This window comes from Mesoplodon densirostris, chromosome 19 (assembly GCF_025265405.1).
Source record: "Mesoplodon densirostris isolate mMesDen1 chromosome 19, mMesDen1 primary haplotype, whole genome shotgun sequence".
NCBI classification, from domain to species: domain Eukaryota; kingdom Metazoa; phylum Chordata; class Mammalia; order Artiodactyla; family Ziphiidae; genus Mesoplodon; species Mesoplodon densirostris.
This window is the reverse complement of record NC_082679.1, coordinates 2,393,783-2,421,229: the sequence shown is the minus strand read 5'-3', so window position 1 is coordinate 2,421,229 and position 27,447 is coordinate 2,393,783. Positions and strand designations below refer to the sequence as shown.

The 27,447-nt window shown below is 50.9% G+C and overlaps 1 protein-coding gene across 1 annotated transcript; it reads right to left on the bottom strand.

The window, feature by feature from the left end:
- Nucleotides 1-26,413, bottom strand: LOC132480662 (uncharacterized). The gene is made up of 8 exons (XM_060085044.1): nucleotides 26,359-26,413; nucleotides 21,612-21,701; nucleotides 10,633-10,722; nucleotides 9,900-9,991; nucleotides 6,806-6,911; nucleotides 4,366-4,455; nucleotides 2,288-2,379; nucleotides 1-183 (listed from the first exon to the last, which is right to left on the bottom strand). The coding sequence occupies exons 1-8, from the start codon at nucleotides 26,411-26,413 to the stop codon at nucleotides 1-3; spliced, it is 798 nt and encodes a 265-aa protein (XP_059941027.1).
- Nucleotides 26,414-27,447: the final 1,034 nt, after the last annotated feature.

The window sequence follows — 27,447 nt, the reverse complement described above, 5'->3', positions numbered from 1 at the left end:
TTAGGAAGCAGTGACAAAGCTGAGACAGCACAGGGGACATTCACACACCTTGATCTCACGAAACTCTAACACAGGCAGAGGAACAAAGGTGCAATTTGGGTCAGGTTTCGAAGGTTCAGGAGGAAATTGGGAATCAGAGTCAGAGTCATCCGGTTCCAAGTAATAGGTGAAGCAAACACTTGGCTGGAAAGAAAGCGAACAGAGAAGAAAGAACAGAACATTAGTTTCACACTAATGACATTTTGGGGTCAGATCATTCTTTGTAGTCAGGGGGGCATCCTGTACATTGCAGGATGTTGAGCATCATCTCTGGCCTCTACCACCAGGTGCCAGCAGCACCATCCCTTTAGCTGTGACAAAGAAAAATTTTCCAGACACTGAAGGTGTCCCCTGGGGGATAAACTGCCTTTGGTTGAGAATAGCTGCCTCATCCCATACTTCTGTTCTTGTGGTTGGGGAAAGGTAGGGAACTTCTACTGCCCATGAGCATGTGGCCCAGGTTGAGAGATTTAGGGTTCTCATCTCCTAAGCTGATGCTTGGTTCATTGGTGAGCACAGGACCCTAAATGAACCAATCAGAATGCTCTCTGTTTCTAGATTATTTGGTTCATCTACAGTGTCTCCCTATTGATATCTCATTAGTTAGTTGCATGGGGAAAACAAAAATCAGAAAGTATTCAGTGGGGAAAAGGGACAAGCATCTCAGCTGAGTGGATCAAAATTGGTATCACCAATGATGGCAGACAGACCTCGTGTGCATCTAGACGTGATGTCCTGATAAGGACAGGGCATCACTTAGGTGGTGTTCCAGAGATCGTAGCTTATCCTGAGTGTCATTAGAGGGACAGCGTAAAAAACAAACAAGCATAGAAATGAAACAAAACAGAACCAAAAAAGCAATCAACATTGTACGAGGTGTGACTCTGATCTTCAGACTCATCAGTGTCATAAGAGGCAAAGAAAGACTGAGGGGATTTTCCAGCTTAAAGAGACTAAAGATACTTTACTAAGCACTATACCTGTCCCTACACAGGACCTTGTGTAGGAGGAAAAAGAACATCAAGCAGACAGTATGTAGTAAATTAACAAACCTGGAATACGGACAGCAGATGTGACGAAAGTGTGTATCAGGGTTAAAAGCCCAGAGGTGAAAACATGCCAACAGTAGGATAAGAGAATATTCTATTTCTAAGGTGATACACAGGGAAGAGTAGTTATATATATATATATATATATATATATATTCCTATAGAAATATATATGAATATATATAATATGAGAAAACATGAAAATAGAAAAAATGATAACAATCGGCGAATTTGGATGATCTTTGTGCTGTTTTTTTTAAAATCTTTGATTGTCATATTATTTTCTAATACGAAGATGTTTTAAAGAGTCCTCCCTGGCACTGCTGCAGGCGCTAATAGGAAAGGCGTGCTTGCGAGCATCCTCACCCTGTGCCTCCCCTGACCTCGCCCTGTGGCCCCGCTGGTTCCCCATCAGGGCCGCTCCAAGCTCCACTGCTGCCTGTTAAGAGTCCCAGAGACAGAGCACATGCCTCATTGGCCAAGGTTGAGTCACGTGCCCAGCCGGGAACCTATCATGGGGAACCTTGGCATTGCCGGCTCTGATTGGTCAGGGGCATACCTGGAGCTGGTATGAGGATGGGATCAGATGCATCCAAGGTGCATAGAGACAGGTGGTCCCCCAAGAAAAATCAAGGGTGTTAGCAGAAGAAGGAGGAATGGTGTCCCGGTAGACAAAGCCACAGCTGCCTGCCTTAGCAGGGACCGTTCCCTAATTCATTCCTCCATTTAATCAGCCCACCTGTGTACAGTGCCTACCGCTGGTTACATTTGTTCTATGCACAGGGATATGTCATTGAATAACAGAGCAGGTTCCTGCCCCCGCCCCCACAGAACTACTCTAGTAGGGAAGACAGATGATGAACACACAGATAGAAGGTGTTCTCTCAGGTAGCAATAATTACTCTGAAAAAAATTCAGCAAGGCAGGGGGTTAGATCCAGATGAGGAGGAAGTGTCCAAGGGAGGCTTCATGGAAGAGGTGACATTGGAGCAGAGGCAGGAATTAGGAAAGAGAAGGAGGCAGGAAAGAGGGCAGCATCCTCAAGGAAAACCATCCTCTAGAGGATGGGGCCACATCCTTGGGGGCACAGGGACACCCAGCCACCCAAGGGTCTCTGCTGGGCAGAGAGGCTGGCAGATGTGCCTGAGCTCTCAGAATCCAGGGGCTTCTGGCTGAAGGGAGGACACAGGCAGGCTCACCATGGGACAGATCGGCAGGACTCTGAATGACAGTCGTCCCTTCATACCAGTGGACTTCTTCCGCGGCTCACCAGGGTTCTCAGGAAGCAGGGCTGAGAGAGGAGGAAAGACTCATGAGGCCATCTTGCCCTCTGAGGCTTGAGAAACTCAATAATAATATCTCCATCATAAAATCACTGACAAGAACTAACATGTGTTAAGTACTTGCTATGTGTCAGGCACTCTTTTAAGTATTTTACACATCATAGCTTAATTGATTGTTCATAATAACTCTGAGATGGCTACTATCATCCCACTTTAGAGATGAGGAAACCAAGGCACAGAGAGGTTAGGACACTTGCTGGAGGTTGCACAGCATTGTCTGCAGACATGCATTAAATTGCATCCTGAAGGCCCACAGGGAACAGAGAGGGAATGTCAGTGAGTGAACGGGCTGGGGTAGGACGACAGGGGGCTCTGGAGAGGGTGGCACCCTGGGGAGCCCGTGTCCAGGAGGAAGGGACGGCTGATATGCAGCTGCCTGTGGGGACGCCTCTGCAGGAAATTGTCTAGTTTCCCCACAGAAGACAGATGTCTTGATTTAGAGTGAAGTCTCCTGATATTTCAAAGCTACCAACAAATGCAGATATTTTCTTAGAAACTCCTACTCTCCTGCTGGGAATGGAAATCCGCCTCTCTACGGAGGACCATTCAGTCAAACTCACCAAATTACAAATGCACATCCTCCTTTGATGCAGCCATTCCCCCTTTCAAACATATTGTCCTGGGTATACTCCCCTGTGTGCAATATGACCCAACTATAATCTTATTTCTACTTGCATTTATTGTCTTCCTCAAAGACTGGGAATAGCCCGAATGGCCACCTGCAGGAACCAGGTTAAATAAACTACAGGACAGGACAGACAGACCATGGAATGCCAGGCAGCTGGAATACAAACTTGTCATCTTGTGGGGAAAAGTCCCCAAGATGGACAGGGGACACAATGCTTAAGGTCAAAAACCCCGAGGCCAAACGCTTCAAATCCCAGCATAAGCTAATCATTCATCCTTGTCACCCCTCAGATTTCCCATCTGCAAAATGGGGCAATCACTGTCCTTACCTCACAGAGTTGTGAAGCGTGAGTGATTGGATGCTTGGAAAGCATTGGGACTGTGACTGGAAGATACCAAGTGCCAGATCAGAATTAAATGAAACAAGACAAAATAGGAACTGGCAGTGGCATATACAGTACACACAGTACATCAGACATAAATACATAGTAACAGATATATACACATGCTTGTCTGTATGAGTGAGCATAGAACATTCCGGAACATTGGACAAGAAGCTGGAAAGTAGCTACCTCTGGTAAGGGAGTAGGTAGCTAAAAAAGTGGCCTGTATCTTGTTTTGTATGATGGTTACACACAGCTATAGATGTGATGAGATACAAGTAAAAACACACATGGATTGTGCCAATATCCATGGGCTAGTTTTGATGTTGTAGTATCATCATATAAAATAAAAATACTGGGGGAAATGGGATGAAGAGTCCATGGAACTTCTATGTACTATTATGGCAACTTCTTGTGAATATAAAATTATTGCAAAGTAAGATGTTTCAGAAAGAAAACATTACAACAGACCCAGCATCCCTCACTCATGAGGACAAGCCACCAGCAGGGTCTACAGCCTACCCAACTCCTGCCCATCCCCTCAGCTAAATCCGTGGGTCAGGCCTCCATCATATCCCAAACAAATGACCTCGTAGCCCCTAGACCTGGCAACTGGATGCAAGGCCAATCCAGGCAGGTGACCAGATGACAGAAAGGAGCCCAGATTGATTCCAGTTCCCAGGAGACCCAAGAGACACCCCTGCAGGCTCTGAGCAGGGGAGAGACAAGACCCACTGACATGAGGGGATGTCAGGGATGTTCCCTCCTGGGTGCCCCTCAGGGCCCTCCCTTCCCAGGAAGAGCCCGTGGGAGATATTTGGGGTTGGGATCAGTCTGCAGGGTCAACACTTCCTCATCAGCCTTACCCTGGAGGCTCTCCCAATTCCCACCTGCCCCCAGGTTTCCACCCCACGTGTGTCTCACCTCCTTTCTCCGGCGGCTTGGTCTGCACCTCCTCCGTTTCCTGGCCCTCGACGGTGCTGAGAGGCAGCATCGTGATACCACAGGTGCTCCCTGTGGACAGGAGACCAGAGCAGTCAGTGCCTGGGCTGGGCACCCAGATGGCCCGGCTGCGAACCCCAGCACCGCTCTCAGGTATCGGATGGACTCAGGCAGCTCCAGCCCCTCCCCAAGTCTCCAGGTCCCCAACATCCAAGGGGAGTGTTGGCAATGCCTCCCTCTAGTGTTCTTCCAAGGCCCAGTGTGTGATGTGGGGAGAGCATTTGGCATGGCACCTGGCAAGGGCAAGGGCAGGGGTCATGGGTCTGGGGTTTATGCCCCTTTAAGAAAAAGAAGAAATATTTTGAAACAAAAAGCTGGGACCCTGAAGGTGAATAACAGTTAACTGGATATCAAAAGGGCCTGTGGTGTCTGGCATATGGCAGGCACTAAATAAGTGCACCTCATGGCCAGCATTCCCAGTGCTGTATTTCAGGCCTGTCCTAAGGCTACATTGCAGCTTGACCAAATAGTTCAGACCAGGACCTCACTTCCCTGACCTTGGGACCCCTTCTGGTACAGGATGCTTAAGTGACTGCCTCTCAGGACTGCTGTGAAGATGAGGGAACCGGTCCACAGACCCCTCAACACAGCCCCTGGGGAGGGGTCAGCACTGCAGCAAGGGTGCCTAGCAGCAGGCTCAGCTGTGGGGTCTTGGGACCCCGCCTCCACTCCAGCTTTACCCTGGGCAGGGCTTGGACCGGTGTGTCTGGAAGGGGTGGGCTGGGGGGGTTCCAGGCTGCCAGTCACTTGTCAAGAGGTCTCAAGGATTAAGTTTGCCAGATTTAACAAAAAGACATTACAACAAATACACAGCAAACTGAGATTTGAATTTTAGATACACAAATCATTTGTTAGTATAGCATAACCGAACACTGCCTGGGGCATGTCTACATAAAAAGTCATTTTTTATTTAGTTTTCTAAATTACGTTTAAGTATAGGCAAGTCCCATGAAATATTTGGAACGTACTTATACTAAAAGGTAATTCATTATTTGTCTTAAATTCAAATTGAAGTAAGCATCCTGTATTTTACCTGGCAAGCCCCGATTCAGGGGTTTTTTAACCTCTTGTGCTGTCAGCTTTCCCGTCCATGAAAATGAGGAAAATAAATGATTAAACATGAGGATTAAATATGATTAAATACACACACACACTCAGAACACACTATCTGGTAACTTAGAGTCAAACCTCTTCTTTGAAGCCTTTTTAAGATGCTTAAGAGCCATCACAGACTGTCATACATAATCGTGCAAATATAAGGTGCATCATACAGTGGGACCAGCGGCCAGGTACACACACACAGAAACACACATTTTCAGATGAACACTGAGGAAACCAGGGCATAACAACACACTGACATCTGCAGACACACTCCAGGGAAGTCTGAGACCCCCACTACTCAAGCAGGCAGACCTGCTTGTCACTACTGAACGCCCCATTCACAGGCAATCCTGCACACACACACACACACACACACTCGGGACACACAAAACTGCAGATGCACCAGCTGAAATTACACATCACCCTCCCACACAATTTCCCTCTGGCTGACACCCAGGGCCCATCCCTCCCAGGCTGCCCCTCAAAGATGCGCTCCCCAAACAGGCTCCCTGCCCCCACCCGCAGCACGCAGGCGCACAGAGGCGCTGGAGGCTCAAAAGCTGTTTTCCAAGCGCCTTCTCATCTGCAAACCTTCTTATTCGTTCTTAGTGAACTCCCAAACCTTTTGGCAGGGACTCCCCGCTCCTCCTCACCCCTAAAACTGCTCTATGGACTCCCCGCAAAGTCATGTTCCTATGTTTTTATTCGGCCAGTGAGATAACCGAACCCCTGACATCTAACTGGCCTGTCAGGTGTGCAGACCAACCCCCATACCTCCCGCCTCGTCCATGCAACTACAGAGTCCCCCGTCTGCCCGTCCTACCCCCTAAAACCTCAGGACCAGGACCCGGGCTCCTCCTCCACCTGCCCTGGACGGAGTCCCCGCCACCCCTACTACTGACACCCCGGCCTCCTCTGTCCCCTCCAGTCTTCCCTCCTCCCAGTGGCCAGAGAAATCCTCGGACCTGGAGTCGCCCCGCGGCTCACGAGGACCTGAGCATCCTGACCGCCCTCAGGGGAGACGCGGGTTCCTCAAGGGGCCCCACCGTGCGCACCATCGGGTCTCAGGGGCTCCTAGGCAGCCGCTCCTGAGCCCTATTGCCCCGAACGCACCAGCGCATGCTGACCAGGCGGCCCCGCCCTCCCCCCAGGGACCCCGCAGCGCCATCCGGCCGCCCCCTCTCCCCTCCCCCGCACCGCGGCCCGCGCTGTGCCCCCGCCCCATGGCGCACACCCTCAGAGCTGCGGCCTCGGGACTGACCTCCGGACCCGGGTTCTGTCTGGGCCGCTGGGCAGGAGCGGGCGGGCTTGCTCAGTGCTTGTCCTTGGCGCCCGGGTAGCGCTAGCTCCGAAGATGTCCAGGGAATCTGTGGACAAACTCGTAGGAATGAACAGAGCTGAGTCGCTCAGCGTCACGCAAAGCACTCCCCATCCCCGGCCCCAAACAGAAGTCAGGTGGTTAAAACAGTCTCTGACACCAGCACAGGTATCTGACTGTTGGCTGCAATTTTATTTTTAGGGGGGAGGGTCGGGGGCCTCATTCGTTAGAGGAACCAATTTAGGAGGTCGCCATGGGCAGGTTTTAACAGAATGAGAATCAGTTATGCAGGTAATAAGGGTAAGTACTGTTTCTAAACTTCTTATTTGAATATGAGGAAATATATGCCGCACACACCTAGAAAGACATGTATGTAGCGTGTACACTGGACCCAAACACAAAATATCTTTTATATACTGTATCACACTCACAGTAGTTCAAGAGTTTCCCTCCTTTTTCTAAACATTCTCACACTTTCACCCATATTGATTTCAGTCTGGCATCTATTCAAAGCAAGATCAGTCACCTTTGTTGTCAAGGATGTCATGGCGAATAGTTTACCCTATCTGGACCATACAGGCTGTGTCACAGCTACTGGACTTTGCAGCAAAGCATCCCAGACTCTACCTAAGGATGGACGTGGCTGTGCTAATGAGCCCTTATTCACACTACAGGCTGTGGGCTGGATGGCCAGGGTCTGCCCACTCCTGACCTAGAGAATTTTCTATGCCAGCTCCTGCAGTAGATGAAGCCAAGCTGCCCTCTGGCAAAAGGGCAGTTTGAGCAGAAATGTGGACAGATACAATTTGTTGTTTTTCTTTTAAAAAAGAAATACTTTGTGAAGATATGGATCCTGAGAGTCGAAAGAGTGTAATATAAAAATAGCCATTGAGTCTTGATTATGTACAACATTTGAAATAACAACCTTAAAAAAGCTCTCATGAGCCTTGGGTTTCTCTCCTGTGCATTGGGGATCATATTAGTTCCTATTTCTTGGACTCTGGTGAAGGTTACACTTGATCATCTATATAAAGTGTTCAGCTCCATACCTGACAGGTGGAAAGTGCCCAGGAAATGTTAGCATTTATCTACATTATCAGTAACTGACTGGTTAATCTGCCCCAGGAAGAGGGGTTGTCCTGTGGGCAGGGCACTGGCCACCCTGAGACTCAAACTGCCCAGAGGACCGTGCATGGAGCCAGGAGTCTCCAAGAGCCATTGATAAGATGCTCCACCTGGCTGTGCTTCCTCAGTGTCTCACAGCACCAAGCCCACATCCTCACTTTCTGGGGGCTACGGTGTGTAATAATTCTGATAACGTAAGAGATCTAAAACTGTCCTGAAACAGACCCTTCTGTGACCATGGAAATATTCTGTATCTGCACCGTCCAGTGTGGTAGGCACTTGCCACATCTGGCCACTTAAACCTGCCCCGAGCGGCTGAGAAACCGTGTTTTGAATTTTTTTTAAGATTGATTCATTTACATTGAAGTAGCCTCATGCAGTTAGTTAGTGATTACTGAGTTGCAGAGCTAGAAAATTATACCTGAGTTCCTTCTCACATGCAAAACCTCATGTGCATCTAGATGTGATGTCCTGAGAAGGACAGGGCACCACTTAGGTGGTCTTGAGGAGATCATAGCTTACCTTGAATCTCATTGGGGGAAAGGGTCAAAACAACAACAAAAACAACAGAGTAAAAAGCCATCAGTATGGGGCAGGGTGTGACTCTGGTTTTCAAAATCGTCAGCGTTGTAAGAGGCAAAGAAGGGCTGAGGGGATTTTCCAGCTTAAAGAGACTAAAGATACATTACTAAGAAACCTAGACGAAACCTTGTGTAAGAGGAAAAAGAACATCAAAAAGACATTAGGTATTAAACTAACAAATCAGGAATATGGACATTAGATTAGAAGAAAGCGCATGTAAGAGTTAAAAGCCCAAATGTTACAACAGTCTCACACTTACCAAAGAGAATATTCTATTTCTAAGGCCATATACACTGAGGAATACATATGTATATTATATATAATGTATATGTATATTATATATATATGAGAAAACATGCAAATAGAAAGTGTTAACAATTGGTGAATTTGGATGATCTTTGTACTGCTTTGCAAAATCTGTGACTCTTACATTTTTTTTCTAATAAGATTTCTAGAGAGTCCTCCCTGGGACTGCTGCAGGCGCTAATAGGAAACGTGTTCTTGCGAGCATCCTCACCCTGTGCCTCCCCTGACCTCTGCCCGTGGCACCCCTGGTTCCCCATCAGGGCCGCTCCAAACTCCCCTCCCACCTGTTAAGAATCCCAGAGACACAGCAGACGCCTCACTGGCTAAGGTTGAGTCACCTGCCCAGCCTGGAACCCATCACGGGGGACCTTGGCATTGCCGGCTCTGATTGGTCAGGGGCATACCTGGAGCTGGTCTGAGGATGGGATCAGATCCATCCATAGTGCATGGAGACAGGTGGTCCCCCAAGAAAAATCAAGGGTGTTAGTAGTAGAAGGAGGAATGGTGTCCAGGTGGACAAAGCCACAGCTGCCTGCCTTAGCAGGGACCGTTCCCTAATTCATTCCTCCATTTAATCAGCTCATGTGTATACAGTGCTTACCGCTGGTTACATCTGTTCTACACACAGGGGTATGTCATTGAGGAACAGAGGAGGTTCCTGCCCCCAAGAACTACTCTAGTAGGGAACACAGATGATGGACACACAGATACAGGTATGCTCTCAGGTAGCAATAATTACTCTGAAAAAACTTCAGCAAGGCAAGGGGGTTGGAGAGAAAAAGTGAGCAAGGGAGGCTTCATGGAGGAGGTGACATTGGAGCAGAGGCAGGAATTAGGAAAGAAAAGAAGGCAGGAAAGAGGGCAGCATCTTCAAGAAAACCATCCCCCACAGGATGGGACCACATCGGGATGAGGGAGGGACAAGAGGCACACAGCCACCCAAGTGTCTCTGCTGTGCAAAGGAAGTTCCGGATCTCTCAGAACTCAGGAGTCTGGTCAAAGAGAGGAAAAAAAAGAGGCTTACCACAGGACAGAACGGCAGGACTCTGAATAACATTGTTCCCTTCATTCTGATGGGCTTCTTTGGTGGATCATCAGGGTTCTCAGAAAGCAGGACTGAGGGAGGAGGAAAGAGGCGTGAGGCCATCTTGCCCTCTGAGGCTTGAGAAACTCAGTAATAATAAGATCTTCATCATGAAACCACTGACAAGAGCTAATATATGTGGAGTACTTGCTTTGTGCCAGGCATGCATTTAAGTATTTTACACGTATTATCTTTTTTGGTTCTTCATAATATCTCTCTGAGATGGCTACTCTCATCATCCCACTTTAGAGATGAGGAAACCAAGGCACAGAGAGGTTAGAACACTTGCTGGAGGTTGCACAGCAGCACCTGCAGACATGCCTTAAATTGCATCCTGAAGACCCACAGGAACAGACTGGGAATGTCAGTGGGTGAAGGGGCTGGGGTAAGACAACAGGGGTGTTCAGGCCACAAAAAGGAGCCCAAATTCCTTCAGCTCCCAGGAGATCTCTGAAGGGTCCGAGCAGGGCAGTGACAGGACCTACTGACATGAGGGGATGTCTGGAGGTTCCCTCCTGGGTGCCCCTCAGGGCACTCCCTTCCCAGAAGGAGCCCGTGGGAGATATTTGGGGTTGGGATCAGTCTGCAGGGTCAACACTTCCTCATCAGCCATGCCCTGGAGACCCTCCCCACTCCCACCTGCCCCCAGGTTTCCACCCCACGTGTGTCTCACCTCCTTTCTCCGGCGGCTTGGTCTGCACCTCCTCCGTTTCCTGGCCCTCGACGGTGCTGAGAGGCAGCATCGTGATACCACAGGTGCTCCCTGTGGACAGGAGACCAGAGCAGTCAGTGCCTGGGCTGGGCACCCAGATGGCCCGGCTGTGAACCCCAGCACCGCTCTCAGGTGTCGGATGGACTCAGGCAGCTCCATCCCCTCCCCAAGTCTCCAGGTCCCCAACATCCAAGGGAAGTGTTGGCAATGCCTCCCTCTAGTGTTCTTCCAAGGCCCAGTGTGTGATGTGGGGAGAGCGATTGCCATGGCGCCTGGCAAGGGCAGGGGTCATGGGTCTGGTGTTTATGACCTTTTAAACAATGAAGAAATATTACCTTTTTAAAAAAACTTTTTATTTTGTATTGGAGTATAGTCGATTAACAATGTGATAGTTTCAGGTGCACAGCAAAGCGACTCAGCCATACATATACACGTATCCATTCTCCTCCAAACTCCCCTCCCATCCAGGCTGCCACATAACATTGAGCAGAGTTCCCTGTGATATACAGTAGGCCTTTGTTGGGTATCCATTTTAAATATGGCAGTGTGTACATGTCAATTCCAAACTCACCAACTATCCCTTCCCCACTGGTAACCATAAGTTCATTCTCTAAGTCTGTGAGTCAGTTTCTGTTTTGTAAATAAGTAAAAATGAAAAAAAATTACGCCACAAAAAGCTGGGACCCTGAAGGTGAATGTCAGTTAACTGAGTATCAAAAGGGCCTCTGGTGTCTGGCATACAGCAGACACTCAATAGGTGCACCTCATGGCCATCATTCCTAGTGTGATATTTCAGCCCTGTCCTAAGGCTACAAGGCAGCTTGACCAAATGGTTCAGACCAGGACCTTGCTTCCCTGGCCTCAGGGGCCCCATTCTGGTACAGGATGCTTAAGTCTTAAGTCTTAAGACTGACTCTCAGGACTGCTGTGAAGACAAGGGGGGCGGTCCACAGACTCCTCAACACAGCCCCTGGGGAGGGGCCAGCACTGCAGCGAGGGTGCCTAGCAGCAGGCTCAGCTGTGGGGTCCTGGGGCCCCGCCTCCACCCTAGCCTTACTTTGGGCAGGACTTTGGCCTGTATGCCTGGAGGGTGCACTGGGGGGATCCAGCCTGCCAGTCACTAGCCGAGAGATCTCAAGGATCGAATTTGCCAGATTTAACAACAACAAGATTACAAGAAATACACAGAAAACTGAGATTTGAATTTCAGATACACAAACCATTTTTTACCATAAGTATGTTCAAACACTGCATGGGTTATGTCTACATAAAAATCATTTTTTTAATTTATTTTTCTAAATTATGTTTAAGTATAGGTAAGTCCCATGAAATATTCAGGACATAGTTATACTAAAACGTAATTCATTATTTATCTGAAATTCAAATTTAAGCAGGTGTCCTGTATTTTACCTGCAATCCCTGATTCAGGGGTTATTTAACCTCTTGCGCTGTCAGCTTTCCCCTCATGAAAATGAGGACTATAAATATTAAACCTGAGGATTAAATATGATTAAATACACAAACACACTCAGAACACACTGTCTGGTAACTTAGAGTCAAACCTCTCCCTCTAAGCCTTTTTAAAGAATAAGACCCATCACAGACTCTCACACATAACCGTGCAAATACAAGGTGCGTCAAAGGGCGGGAACACCCGGCCAGATAGACACACACACAAGTGTTAGAGACACACATTTTCAGATGAACACTGGGGAAACCAGGGCATAATGACACAAACACATCTGCAGACACACAACAGGGAAACTCAGAGACCCCCGCCTCCCCCGTGGGCAGGCCTGCTTGTCAGTACTGAATGCCCTCCTCACAGGCAGTCCTGGACATGCACACACACACACACACACACACACACACACACACTCGGGGCACACACAACTGCAGACGCAGAAGCTGAAATTACACATCACCCTCTCCAACACAATTTCCCTCTGGCTGACATCCAGGGCCCATAACCATTTTCACCCAGGGCCTAACCCCCCGAGGTTGCCCCTCCAAGATGTGCGCCCCAAACAGGCTCCCTGCCCCCACCCGCAACACGCAGGCGCACAGAAGCGCTGGCGGCTCAAAAGCTGTTTTCCAAAGGCCCTTCTCATCTGCAAACCCCTTATGCGTCTCAGCGAAGCCCCAAACACAACCGGAGGGGCTGCCACCGCTCCTCATTCCTCAAACTACCCTCTGGACTCCCTGAAGGATCATTTTCCGATTTTCTACTTGGCCAGTTCGCTACCTGACCCCCTGATACCCGACCGGCCTCTCTGGCGTGCACAGCAAACCTATTCCTCCCGCCTCGTCCATGCAACTACAGAGTCCCCCGTCTGCCCGTCCTGCCCCCTAAAACCTCAGGACCAGGACCCGGGCTCCTCTCCACCGGTCCTGGACGGAGTCCCCGCCACCCTTACTACTGACACCCCAGACTCCCCTGTCCCCTCCACTCTTCCCTCCTCCCAGTGGTCAGAGAAATCCTCGGACCTGGAGTCGCCCCGCGGCTCACGAGGACCTGAGCATCCCGACCGCCCTCAGGGGAGACGCGGGTTCCTCAAGGGGCCCCACCGCGCGCACCATCGGGTCTCAAGGGCTCCTAGGCAGCAGCTCTTGCACCCCACTCCCCAGAATTCACCCGCGCATCCTCCCTGGGAGCGCCGCCCTCCCCGCGGAGACCCCGCGGCGCCATCCCGCCCCATGGCGCACACCCTTCGGAGCTGCAGCCTCGGGACTGACCTCCGGACCCGGGTTCTGGCTGGGCCGCTGGGCAGGAGCGGGCGGGCTTGCTCAGTGCTTGTCCTTGGCGCCCGCGCAGAGCTGGCTCCGGAGATGCCCGGGGACGCGGTGGACAAACTCGCGCGAATGAACAGGGCTGAGCTGCTCAGCGACAGGCACACCCCCCAGCCCCCGCCCGCAAACACAGTCAGGTGGTTAAAACCGTCTCTGACACCAGCACAGGCGTCAGAGTGTTCGCTGCGATTCCGTTAATAGCGGGGAGGGTCGGGGGCCTCTTCGTCTTCCTTCGTTAGGGAAAGCAATTTAGGAGGTCGCCCTGGGCAGGGTTTTACTGGTTGAGAATTACTTGTGCAGGAAATAAGAATACGTAGTATTTCTAAACTTGTTCTTCGAACATGAACAAACACACGCCACACACGGAGGAACACATGTATGTAGCATGTGCCCTGGACTCAAACACAAAATATCTTTTACACTGTGCATCACAGTCCCAATAGTTCACGATTTTCCCTCCTTTTTCTAACCATTCTCACACCTCCACCCGTATTGATTTCAGTCTGGCGTCTATTCGAAGCAAGGTCAGTCACCTCTCTTGTCAAGGATGTCATGGCAAATACTTTAGAATTCTGGGCCATCGGGTCTGTGTAGCAGCTACTCCACTTCGCATGAACGCAGCCCAGACGTTAGGTAAGGAATGGGTGTACTTGTGGCGAGGAGCCCTCATTTCCACAACAGGCTGTGGCTGGATGACCAGAGTCTGCCCATCCCTGACCTAGAGAATTTTCTGTACCAGATCCTGGAGTAGTTAAAGCCAAGAAGTTCCGGTAAAAAGTGTTGTTTGGACAGAAATGTGAATATATATACTTAAAAAAGAAATATTTTATGAAAATTTGAATCCTGTGAATTGAAAGAGTGTAATATAAAAATAAGAATAGATTCGTGATATATGTGCAAAATTTGAAATAACAACCTTTAAAAACACCTCTCATAAGTCTCGGGTTTCTCTCCTACAAATTGGGGATCATATTAGTTCCTATTTCCTAGGACTCTGGTGAAGGTTACATAAGATCTTCTATGCTCAGCACAATACCTGACAGGTGGAAAGTGCCCAGGAAATGTTAGCATTTATCTACATTATCAGTAACCGACTGGTTAATCTGCCCCAGGAAGAGGGGTTGTCGTGCGGGCAGGGCACTGGCCACCCTGAGACTCAAACTGCCCAGAGGACCGTGCATGGAGCCGGGAGTCTCCAAGAGCCATTGATAAGATGCTCTGTCTGGCTGTGCTTCTTCAGTGTCTCACAGCACCAAGCCCACATCCTCACTTTCTGGGGGATACACTTTGTGATAATTCTGATAGCCTACGAGATCTAAAGCAGTCCGGAGACAGACCCTTCTGTGCCCATGGAAATATTCTGTATCTGCAGTGTCCAGTGCGGTAGCCCCTGGCCACATTTGGCCACTGAAACTTGCCTGGAGCAGCTGAGAAACTCTGTTCTGAATTTTATTTATGTTTGACTCCTTTACGTTGAAGTAGCCATAAGAAGTTCATGGTTACTTTGCTGTGGGCAAGAAAATTAAACTGAATTCCTTCTCAAATGCACGTTCCCATAGTATCGCTATTGACATTTGGGGCCAGAACATTCCTTGTGCAGGGGGTGTGCCTGTGCATTGGAGGAGGTGTAGGGGATCCTTGGCCCCTGCCCATTAGAGCCTAGTAGCACCACCACGTTGGACCAACCATAATATCCCTACATTGTGGAGAAGTTCCAGGAGGGGCGGTGGAGTATCACCCCAAATGAGAACTTCTGGTCTACCAGAAAACTTCTGAGGAGAAATGAAGGAAATCTCCACCCACATAGGTTTCCTCATTTTACCTGCACTGGGGGGTTTTGCGTGCATTCCAGCTAAAGGTCTTTTCACACCGGGAGAGTTTACAGTCTTTTCCAACATGAATTTCCTGGTGGTGCGTCAGGGAGGAGACCTGCCCGAAGGACCCCACCTTTGGTGCATGCACACGGCTTCCCTGCAGTGTGGAATTTCCCGTGATTATTAAGAGTCAGGTCTTCGGTGAAAGCTTTCCCATACTCAGGACACCTGTAGGGTTTCTATCTGGGGAGCATACTCTGATGACTCTGAACACTTGACTTACACAGGAAGTCTTTCCTCATCCCTCACACTGATAACATATCCTCCCAGAGACTTTTCTGACTCTTGAGAAGGGCCACCTGGCAGGTGGAGGCTCTCTCACATTCCTGGCTTCCCTCCCAGGTGCCTGGCTGGTGAATCAATCCTCTTGTGTTCTGACAGGTGGGAGCCGATGCAGGTTGGGGATATGATCACAATCCTGCCCTGTGGTAGGTTGCAAACATGGCCCCAGTTTTCCACCCTCCCCCATGTCCATACCCTTTGTCCTAAGTGTGCAGTGCCCTTTTCTTCTGAATCTGTACTTGGCCATGGAACTTGCTTTGGCCAAAGGGATGCAGGTAAAAGGTTATTTAAGCAAAAGCTTGAAAAGTGCTTATGAAATTGGCATTTGTTTCTCTCTTGCGTCTTTACCCCTGCCATGTGGATGAACATGACCAGGCAAGCATGCTGGAGGATGAAAGATACTTGGAGTAGGGCCAGGTCTCCCCAGTGCCCCCAAGAGAAGCCAGCCTAGGTGAGCTGAGGACCAGCGTCCACCAGGCATCTGGAGGAGCCCAGAAACCTCAGCAGAGACACCTCCACGACCCCTTGTGGCTGTTGCTCCTGAAGTTTGCCAACTAAATGATGCTGCCCACGATTCTGTACCACCTACAGTTCACCCTGAAATGAATTCGGGGTTAAGATCCGGGTGAGGCATTCTATGCTCTGGGGAAAGTGGCAGAAATGGCCCTCAGATAATTAGATATTGTCAGAAAAAAAATACTATGAACAAAGATTCTTGCATCTTCCCATACTTAGAAAAGCACTAAAATCATTGACTGAGATGTCTGTTCTTCATGACCAACAGGAACCTTGTGCTGAGATGTGTGCTTGACTGCATGGACCCCTTCTCCAAAATCACACAGAAACTGACGTCCTACCTACCGTTTGGAGCAGTTCCTCAGAGCTCTCTGAGAGGCTCTCTCCTGGGCTATAGTCCTCAGTAAGTCCCCAAATACTGAAACTCACAGCTCTCACATTGTGCATTTTTACTTCAATCGACAATTTCTGTGGATTTTGCTGTTGTTGTAGTTAAGTGGCATTATTGTGTCTAAACATAAGTGCTACATGCATATTCCAAGTATTTATGCTATATCTGAAGAGGTAAGTGAACGGATGCTATGAATCTTGGAAGGTATGAATGTTGGAAGATGCTCTTCCACTCACAGTTGTGTGACCATCTGGGAAAGTCCCAGTGTCCACATGTGTGAGGTTATTACCATGATGGTTAAGGGCACAGACTCTGGAGCCAGCCTGCCTGGGTGTGAATCTTGGGCTGGCTACTTATGATCTGTGTGACCCGAAGCAAGTGACATGAACTCTCTGTGCCTCTGTTCTCTTATCTTGGGAAGATGGATAAGAACAGAACCAGCCATATGGTTGTGAGAATTAAGTGGATCAAAATGTGTGAAGACATTAGCTCAGTGCTTACCACATGGTCAGTGCTCAAGAAATGTTCATCATTCTAAATATTTGTGTAAAAATGGAGGAGATCCTAGTCAATGGGAGAGAGATACAGTATTGAAGAGTACATTTATTCACTCATGTATTCATCACAGCCTGGTGCCGGGGCTAAATTAACATAACAGACCCGGTCAGTGGGGACACAATAGCCATTCCCCTTTGCTATAATAATAGAAGCAATTAGGTGAGCACAGGATTGCCCAGCTAAGGACTGCACTTCCCAGCATCTCTTGCAGCTAGATGTGGTCATGTGACTATGCTCTGGCCAATGAGGTTTGAGGAAAAGTGATCTGGGCATCTTGTAGGAGTTGCCCTTTGAAGGACTGAAGTGTGTCTTCCCCTTCCCTCTTCCCCTCCCCCTTCCCCTGAGCCAGAGTGTGGATGGGATGTGGGGGGTGAGCCCTCTCCAGCCACGTGGCACCAAGGTCGAAGGACCCTGGCTGCCCAAATCCACCAGTTTGTAATACTTCCCCCCTGGAAGTTTACACACAATCACCATCAGAGAGAAATCAACTTTGGCATATTTAAGCAGCTGTATTTTGGAGTTTTACACCAGAGTAGCCCAGGAAGTGTGTTTTGGGAGCGCGGGGTCTAGTGCGGGAAGCAGAGGGACCTCAGGTATTAGGAAACGTAGAGAATGCTGAGGCGGCACACGGGACATTCCCACGCCTTGATCCCCTGACACTTCGCACGAGGCTTCAAAGGGGAGGTGCACTTTGAGCCAGATTTCGAAGTTTCAGGAGAAGATTGTGATTCAAAGTCAGAGTCATTCGAGTCCATGTAAAAGGTGAAGCAAACATTTGGCTGGAAGGACAGAGAACAGAGACGAAGGAAGAGAATGTTAGCGCCTAGGTAGTGTCCAGTCACCCTCAGTTTGGGGGCTGAGCACGTGCACTCAGGGGCAGCCCACCTAGGGTTGAATTCCTACTTGGCCACGTACAGCTGGGGATCCTGGGTCAAGCATCCTGACCTTCCCTGGCCTCAGTTTACATTTCTGTATAATGGAATATAAATAACTGCTCTCTCATAGGGGAGTGTGAGGACTGAACAAGGTAATCCGAGAAAAGGATCTTTAAATTTAACAATGTTTGCCACTTACTGAGAGCTGGAAACCCGTTAGCTGTGACAACGTTTGCTTTGCTGCTTTCTTAAAACCATCTGCTTTCCTAAAAAAATTAAACACTTCCTTTCAATATAAAGCATCTCCCACGGTGCTGGCAGTACGTAGCTGCAGTAATTTCTGAGAGGACTATTATTTCTACCCAGTGGTTATTGAGTATTTACTCTGCTGCATGAATGACATGTCAGGTCCCATTTAATGCTCAAGAGGTGGCCTCTGTTCTTATTTCTCCATCCTACAGACGAGGTAACGGAGGTAGGGAGGGACCAGTAAGCTTTCTCACTCTTTATGATCAGACGTAGAGGTGGGGGATATCAGGCAGTCAGGATTAGAAGTGAGTATGTAACCTCCTCAGGGGACAGACATCTCCCATCATTTATGTGACAGGTACTTATATCCCAAGCACTGTTGTAAGCACAGCACAAATGTGAACTCACTTAATCCTCGTAGTAACCCTGTGAGGGGGGTGTTCCTACTGCCGTATTTCACAGATGAGGAAACTGAGGCTCAGAGAAGTTCAGGAACTGGTTCCGGGTCCCACAGCTGGTAGTGGCTGAGGCCGGATTTGAACCCAGCGCTGAGACTCTGGAGTCTGGGCTCTCAGCTTCACCAGGCTGGCATTCCCGGCTGGGAGGCTTAGGGTGGGCTGGAAGGCTTTCGCTCCACTCAGTGTCCTCACCTGTGCAGAATTGTCCTTCCCCCTATTTCCGGGTGAGCAACCCTCCATACTAGTGACACTGTGGGTCCAGATCCTTCTTGCAGGGGTCGGGGGGGGGACATCCTGGACATTGCAGGATGTTGAGCAGCATCCCTGGTCTCTACCCACTAGATGCCATCAGCATCACCCCTTCAATTGTGACAAACACATATGTTTCCAAACACTGAAGGTGTCCCGTGGGGAACACATTGCCTCTGGTTGATAATCACTGCTGCATCCCATACTTCTGTTCTCAGGGTTGGCGAAAGGTAGGGACCTTCAACCCCTCACACTCCCATGGGCATGTGACCCAGGCTGGGGCAATTGGGGTCCTGCATCTCCTCAGCTGATGCTTGGTTCAGTGGTGAGGACAGGACCCGAAAGGACCCATCAGAATGGTCTCTGCTTCTAGGTTATTTGGCTCATCTACAAATGTCTCTCCAATGATTTCTTATTAGTTAGTTACATGGAGAAATAAGAAAATCAGAAATTATTCAGTGGAGAAATGGGACAAGCATCTTGGCTGAATGGATCAAAATTCATATCACCAGTGATGGCAGACAGACCTCGGGTGCATCTAGACGTGACGTCATGAGAATGACGTGGCATCACTTAGGTTGGATTCCAGAGATCATAGCTACCCTGAATCTCATTCATGGGGAAATGGTAAAAAATAAACCCAATAAACCATGAATATGGAGCGGGGTGTGACTCTGGACTTCAAAACCTTCAGTGCCATGAGAGGCAAAGAAAGGCTGAGGAGGTTTTCTAGCTTAAAGAGAAGTAAAGATACATTACTAAGCACAATCCCTGGCCCTAGACCAGACCTTGTGTAGGAGGAAAAAGAACACCAAGCAGACAGCATGTAGCAAATTATCAAAACTGGAATATGGACAGGGATAAGATGAAAGTGTGTATCAGGGTTGAATGCACGAAAATAGAAAAAGTGCTAAAAATTGGTGAATTTGGATGATCTTTGTACTGCTTTGCAGAATCTGTGACTCTTACATTCTTTTCTAATAAGATTTCTAGACAGTCCTCCCTGGGACTGCTGCAGGCACTAATAGGAAACGTGTTCTTGCGAGCATCCTGACCCTGAGCCTCCCCTGACCTCTCCCCGGGGCTCCCATGGTTCCCCATCAGGGCTGCTCCAAACTCCCCTCCCACCTGTTAAGAATCCCAGAGACAGAGCAGACACCTCATTGGCCAAGGTTGAGTCACGTGCCCAGCCTGGAACAATCACGGGGAACCTTGGCACTGCTGGCTCTGATTGGTCAGGGGCATACCTGGAGCTGGTCTGAGGATGGGATCAGATCCATCCGAAGGGCATGGAGGCAGGTGGTCCCCCAAGAAAAATCAAGGGTGTTAGTAGTAGAAGGAGGAATGGTGTCCAGGTGGACAAAGCCACAGGTGCCTACGCAGGAGGGACCCTTACGTAATTCATTCCCTCACTTAATCAGCCCATGTGTATACAGTGCCTAACGCTGGTTACATCTGTTCTAGGTAGGGGGATATGCCACTGAACAACAGAGGAGGTTGCTGCTCCCCAGGAACCACTCTAGTAGGGAACACAGATGATGAACACACAGATACAGGTATGCTCTCAGGTAGCACTAATAACGCTGAAGAAATTGAGCAAAGCAAGGAGTTAGAGAGAAATTAGGCCAAAGCGAGCAAGGGAGGCTTCATGGAGGAGGTGACATTGGAGCAGAGGCAGGAATTAGGAAAGAAAAGAAGACAGGAAAGAGGGCAGCTCCCCCAGAGCTGGGGCTACATCCTCAAGGGTACAAGGGGCACCGAGCCATCCAAGGGTCTCTGCTGGGCAGAGAGGGTGGCAGATGTGCCTGAGCTCAGACCCAACGGCTTCTGGTCAAAGGGAGGAAACAAGCAGGCTTACCATGGGACAGATCGGCACCCGTCTGGCTGACACTCTTGCATTCTTTCTGGGGGGCGCCTCACCAGGGTTCTCAGGAAGCAGGGCTGAGGGAGGAGGAAAGACTCATGAGGCCATCTTGCCCTCTGTGGCTTGAGAAACTCAGTAATAATAAGATATTCATCATGAAACCATTGACAAGAGCTAACATGTGTGGCGTACTTGCTATGTGTGAAGCATGCTTTTAAGTATTTTACATGGATTATCTTATTTGGTTCTTCATAATAAGCCTCTGAGATGGATACTATGTTAATCCAACATTAGAGAGGAAACGAAGGCACAGAGAGGTTAGGACACTTGCTGGAGGTTGCAGAGCATTGCCTGCAGACATGCATTAAATTGCATCCTGAAGGCCCACAGGGAACAGAGAGGGCAGGTCAACGAGTGAAGGGGCTGGGGTAAGACAACAGGGGGCTCTGGAGAGGGTGGCACCCTGGGGAGCCCGTGTCCAGGAGGAAGGGACGGCTGATATGCAGCTGCCTGTGGGGACGCCTCTGCAGGAAATAGTCAGGTATTTTCTTTCTTCTGTATGATTGTTACAGGCCACTACACATGTGATAAAACACATGGAAAAATACACATGGATTTGTGCCAATATCCATGGGCTAGTTTTGATGTTGTACTACCATCATGTAAGATAGAACTACTGGGGCCAGTTCAGGGCCCTCCCTCCCCAAGAGGAGCCCGTGGGAGATATTTGAGGTTGGGATCAGTCTTCAGGGCCAACCTGTCCTCATCAGCCTTACCCTGGAGACCCTCCCCACTCCCACCTGCCCCCAGGTTTCCACCCCACGTGTGTCTCACCTCCTTTCTCCGGCGGCTTGGTCTGCACCTCCTCCGTTTCCTGGCCCTCGACGGTGCTGAGAGGCAGCATCGTGATACCACAGGTGCTCCCTGTGGACAGGAGACCAGAGCAGTCAGTGCCTGGGCTGGGCACCCAGATGGCCCGGCTGTGAACCCCAGCACCGCTCTCAGGTGTCGGATGGACTCAGGCAGCTCCAGCCCCTCCCCAAGTCTCCAGGTCCCCAACATCCAAGGGAAGTGTTGGCAATGCCTCTCTCCTAGAGTGGCTTCCAAGGCCCAGTGTGTGATGTGGGGAGAGCGATTGCCATGGCACCTGGCAAGGGCAAGGGCAGGGATCATGGGTGTGGGTTTTATGCCCCTTTAAGAACAGAAAAATTATGACACAAAGTGCTGGGACCCTGGAGGTGAATGTCAGCTAACTGAGTAACAAAAGGGCCTCTGGAGTCTGGCATACAGTAGGCACTAAATAAGTGCACTCATGGTCAGCATTCTCAGTGCCATATTTCAGCCCTGTCCTAAGGCTGCAAGATAGCTTGACCAAGTAGTACATACCAGGACCTCTCTTCCCTATCCTCAGGGGCCTCTTCTGGCACAGGATGCTCAAGTGCCTGCCTCTCAGGACTGCTATGAAGACAAGGGGGGCGGTCCACAGACCCCTCAACACAGCCCCTGGGGAGGGGTCAGCACTGCAGCAAGGGTGCCTAGCAGCAGGCTCAGCTGTGGGGTCCTGGGAACCCGCCTCCACCCCAGCTTTACCCTGGGCAGGACTTGGGCCAGTGTGTCTGCAGGGTGCACTGGGGGGTTCCAGCCTGCCAGTCACTAGCCGAGAGAGCTCAAGGATCAAGCTCGCCAGATTGAACAACAACAAGATTACAAGAAGTACACAGCAAACTGAGATTTGAATTTCAGATACACAAATCATATTTTAGTATAAGTACCTCCCAAACACTGCATGGGACGTGTCTACATAAAAAATCACCCTTTATTTATTTTGCCAAGTTATGTTTAAGTATAGGCAAGAAATATCTGGGACATAGTTACACTGAAAGGTAATTCTTTGTTTGTCTGAAATTCAAATTTAAGTGTGCATCCTGTATTTTACCTAACAAGCCCCGATTCAGCGGGTATTTAACCTCTTGTGCTGTCAGGTTTCCCCTCCATAAAAATAAGGACAATGAATGATTAAACATGAGGGTTGAATATGATTAAACACATGTCAGGTATTGAGAACACAGCCTGACACAGAGTCAGGCAGTTTATGTGTTGGATCCAACCCTACTGGTATTGGTGGGGGGGAGGGCGGTTAGGAGGCCTCTTCCTCCACCTCCTCTCCCACCCCCACCTTCCCTGCATCACTGTCCCTGCTGCCAGAACCTTCCAACCTGGCCTCCGATCTCCCGCAGCGCCCCTCCCCAACCCGTCCAGGCCCTGGTTCTGGCCAGGTCTTCCAGGGAAGACAGAAGCTTATGGAAGAAGACCCCCAGGTCACAGAGCTTCATGCTTCAGAGCAGCTGAGGCACAAGGGCCTGGCTGACAGTTCAAGTGTGGCTGGGGAGTTAGGGCTGGCCCGGCAGGACCATCAGACACACGATGACCCCCCAGGAACTTGGTGGTCCCCATCAGGGACTCACACGCACACTCCAACACCCCATGATGTTCTTTGAAAACCTCTGAGACACCCTTTGAGCCCACAGACCTAGTTTTAAAAATTGAGACCCACCAGTAGATACACACACACACACACACACACACACACACACACACATGCTTGGGACACACACAACGGCAGACGCACAACCTGAAAATACAAGTCACCCTCTCCAACACACTTCCCCTCTGGCTGACACCAAGGGCCGGTCCCCAGTCTCACCCATGGCCCATCCCCCAGAGGCTGCCCCTCTAAGATGCATGCCCCTGGCATGCTGCCAGCCCTAACCCGCAGCTAAGCAAGTGCAAGCGCAGAATCACTGGAGGCTGCACAGCCCTTTGCCAAGTGTCCTTCTCTTAAGTAAATCTGCATAAGCTTCCTCAGGCGCCCCCCTAAAGCCTCCAGGAGGGGCTCCACGCCCCCCGAATGTCCCTCTGGATGTTCTTTTAGGCCAATTCCGTACCTGGCTCCCTGATCCTGAAAAGACCTCTCCCAAAGTGTCCCCTCCCCCCATACCCCGGCTTCCTCCATCCAACTACAGAGTCCCCCGTCTGCCCGTCCTGCCCCCTAAAACCTCAGGACCAGGACCCGGGCTCCTCTTCCACCGGTCCTGGACGGAGTCCCTGCCACCCCTACTACTGACACCCCGGCCTCCCCTGTCCCCTCCTGTCTCCTCTCCAGCTAGTGGCCAGAGAAATCATAGGACCCTGACTTTCCCCGAGGCTCAAAGCGGGTGAGGACTGGGGTTGCCCTCAGGGGAGACGCGGGTTCCTGAAGGGGCCCCACCGTGGGCACCATCGGGCCTCAGGGGCTCCTAGAAAGCAACTCCTGCGCCCCATTGCCCTGAACGCACCCGCGCATCCTGGCCTGGTGCCCCGCCCTCCCCGCGGAGACCCTGCACCCTCCGCTCCGCAGCCCGCCCGTCGCTGCGCCCCCGCCCTGATGGCGCCGACCCTTCAGAGCTGCGGCCGTGGGACTGACCTCCGGACCCGCGTCTATCTGCGCCCCTTGGCAGGAGCGGGCAGGCTTGCTCAGTGCTTGTCCTTGGCGCCCGAGCAGGCCTGGCTCCGAAGATGCCCCGGGAACCTGTGGACAAACTCACGTGAATGAACGGGGCCGAGTTGCTCAGCAACACACACAAACCCCCAACCCCCGCCCCCAAGCACAAGTCAGGTGGTTAAAACAGTCTCTGACACCAGCACAGGCGTCAGAGTATTGGCTGCAATTGTATTTTTAGGGGTGGTGGTCAAGAGGCCTCTTCCTCCACGAAGGCTCCCAGCCTGCCAGCATCACTGTCCTTGTTACTGAGGGGTTCCTACTGGGCCTCAGAATCCTTCCCCTCCCCCAGGGCTCCTCCCCCACTGCCCAGGCCAGGCCTTCCTAGGAAGGGCACAGAGGCTCATGCATCAGAGGCACTGGGGCCTGGAGACCCCTTGGGGAGGTTGGGGGACAGGGTGGGTCCTGCAGGATCATCAGGCACACAATGAATCCCTCCCACGAGGTGACCTCCTGCCCAGAACTCACACTCTTACTCACAGTGGGATACTTTCAAAAACTCAAGAGACACCCCCTTGGCCTCGGTGTCCTACTTGTACAAATTAAGACCCACTTGTAGATCCTCAAATACACACAAATGGGCAGTAACACAACCTGAGGTTCAGTAACACTCAGGCACTTGCACGCACACACACACACACACACAAATGTGCAGACACACACAGCTTCAAATACTGGACACACCAGGCACAGACACACGCAGGACACCCACATCTGCACACTTAAAGCTCAAAGGGCACCCTATGGGATACTCAGACCACCTCTGCCTGACAGTCCAGGGTCCACCCTCAGTCTCACCTGGGGACCCATCCCCTCAGAGGCCTCCCGCCTCAGATGGCCCCTGTCACTCCCCTTTGGATGCCCCCAGCTCCTACTCACAATGGCTCACTTTAAACCTCAGAATCACTCCTTCAGCCTTGTAGGCTTGAAAACATTGAGACCTACCAGCAGATCAGACAGACAAATATGCAGAAATCCATCCAAAAGCTCAGCAACACCCAGTCGTGCACACACACAGACACACACACACACACACTGCAGACACACACCCACACTGCAGTCACAGACATTCCTAGAAAATCAGAGACACCCCCTCAGCTTGCAGGCCTTTTAGAAACAATACGACCCACTCACAGATCCACACACACAAACGTGCAGATTCAGATTCACAGAGCTCAAAACAGCAGACACCCCAGGCAGACATAGACATACAGACACACACACGCACACACACACACACACTAACTTGTAGGAACACATATTTTCAAACAAACACTTTGGAAAGCAGGGCATAAAGACACAAAAACATCTGCAGACACATCTCAAAACTGAAAATCACCCTCCAGACACATGATCCCCCCTGGCTGACACCAAGGACCGACCCTAGGTCTCACCCAGGGCCCATACCCCAGAGGCTGCCCCTCCAAGATGCACGCCCCCCGGCAAGCTCCCAGCCACCACCCTCAGGCAGGCATGGGCGCACAAAATCGCTGGAGGCTCGAAAACGCTTTTCCAAGCGCCCTTCCCACAAGCTTCCTCTGGCTCCCCCAAAAGCTTCCGGAGGGGCTTCACTACCCTCCCCACTCCCCAAATGCCCTCTGGACTCCCCCCACCCAAGTCATTTTCCTACGTTCTATTCGGTCGATTCGGGAACTAGCCCCCGACCCCCAACTGATCTATCCAGTGTCCCACCCCCATACCTCCGGCCTCCTCCATCAACCTACGAAGTCCCCAGATCTGACCCTCCTACCTCCTAAAATCTCGGGACCGGGACTCTGTTCCTCTTCCACCTGACCTGGAAGGAGACCCAGCCATCCCCTAACCCGGACAGCCCAGTCCTCCTCGGTCCCCTCCAGTCTTCTCTCCTCTCAGTGGCCCGAGAAATCCTCGGACCAGGAGTCGCCCCGAGGCTCAGAAGGGTCTGAGGACTCTGGCCGTCCTCAGGGGAGACGCGGGTTCCTCAAGGTGCTCCACTGCGCGCACACCATCCGGTCTCAGGGGCTCCTAGGCAGCAGCTCCTGCGCCCCATTGCCCAGAACGCACCCGCCCATCCTGGCTGGGCGCCCCCGCCCTCCCCGCGGAGACCCCACAGCGCCATCCGCCGCCCCCCGCCCCCTACTGCGCACTCGCACTGATGGCGCAGACCCTTCAGAGCTGCAGCGGCAGGACTGCCCGCCCCTCCCGGGCTGCGACTTGGAGCAGGCTTGGAGCGGGCTTCCCGGGGCAGGGGCGGGGCGGGTTAGCTCAGTGCTGGCCCCTGGCATCCTGCAGGGGGTCCAGAAAATGTGCCCGGGGACACGCAGGACAAAGGCGCGAAAGGAGTCCCTCACGACCACCGCCCCTCCCCTGTCCACATAGATACTCAGGTCCAGTGACTGAAACAGTGCCTGAAACAAAGTATAATGTTGTTAGGGTTTGAGGACTGGGAATCCTGGTCCTGCACCTCCTCTTTGACCCCAGCTTCCCTCCATCACTGTCTCTGTTGCTGGGCTTTCCAACTGGGCCCCAGATAGCCGTCCTCCCCCCAGCGCCCCTCCCCCACGAGTCTAGCCTTCTGTCCTGGACCAGGTCTTCCAGGAGAAGGGAGGTGCGGGTTGACAGGGAAGAGCCGCAAGTTATGCTTCTGAGCAGCAGAGACACAAGGGCCTGGAGGCTTGGGTCGGGGGAAGCGGTTACTGGGGGCTGGGGGCTGGTCCTGCAGAATCATCAGAAGCACAGTGACCCCCAGGCAAGCGGTGACCCCCTCCCAGACGCCCACACACTCACTGCTACTCACAATGGCATACCTTCAAAACCCCTGAGATACCGCCTCAGCCTCCCAGGCCTGCTGGTAACAATTGAGACCCACTTGCGGATGGGCACACAGGTGCAGAAACACACCCAACCTGGGCTGTCTGGTAAGGATGGTCCTTACCCTTATGCCTCACTGGCCAGACCTTAATCAAACGGACAACCAGCACAATAGGTGAGAAATGCTGTCCCTCGTTCAGATAGCAATATCCCAGCTGCGATGCAGGGCTCTAATGTTCTGGAAGAAAGGGGAAATGGATGTAGGGGAACTTTGGTTTCTGCAAGGGTGGTGAAAACTTCCAACAGGATAAAATATATGGAAAAGAGTATGTCTCCTTCTCC

Coding starts and splice junctions, on each gene's coding strand:
- LOC132480662 (XM_060085044.1), bottom strand. CDS start 26,413: ATGGCGCTGTGGGGTCTCCGCGGGGAGGGCGGGGGCGCCCAGCCAGGA. Junction 21,702..26,358: donor CGCCCAGCCAGGATGGGCGG/GTGCGTTCTGGG, acceptor TCCTGTCCACAG/GGAGCACCTGTGGTATCACG. Junction 184..2,287: donor TCCTGCCGATCTGTCCCATG/GTGAGCCTGCCT, acceptor CTTTCTTTCCAG/CCAAGTGTTTGCTTCACCTA.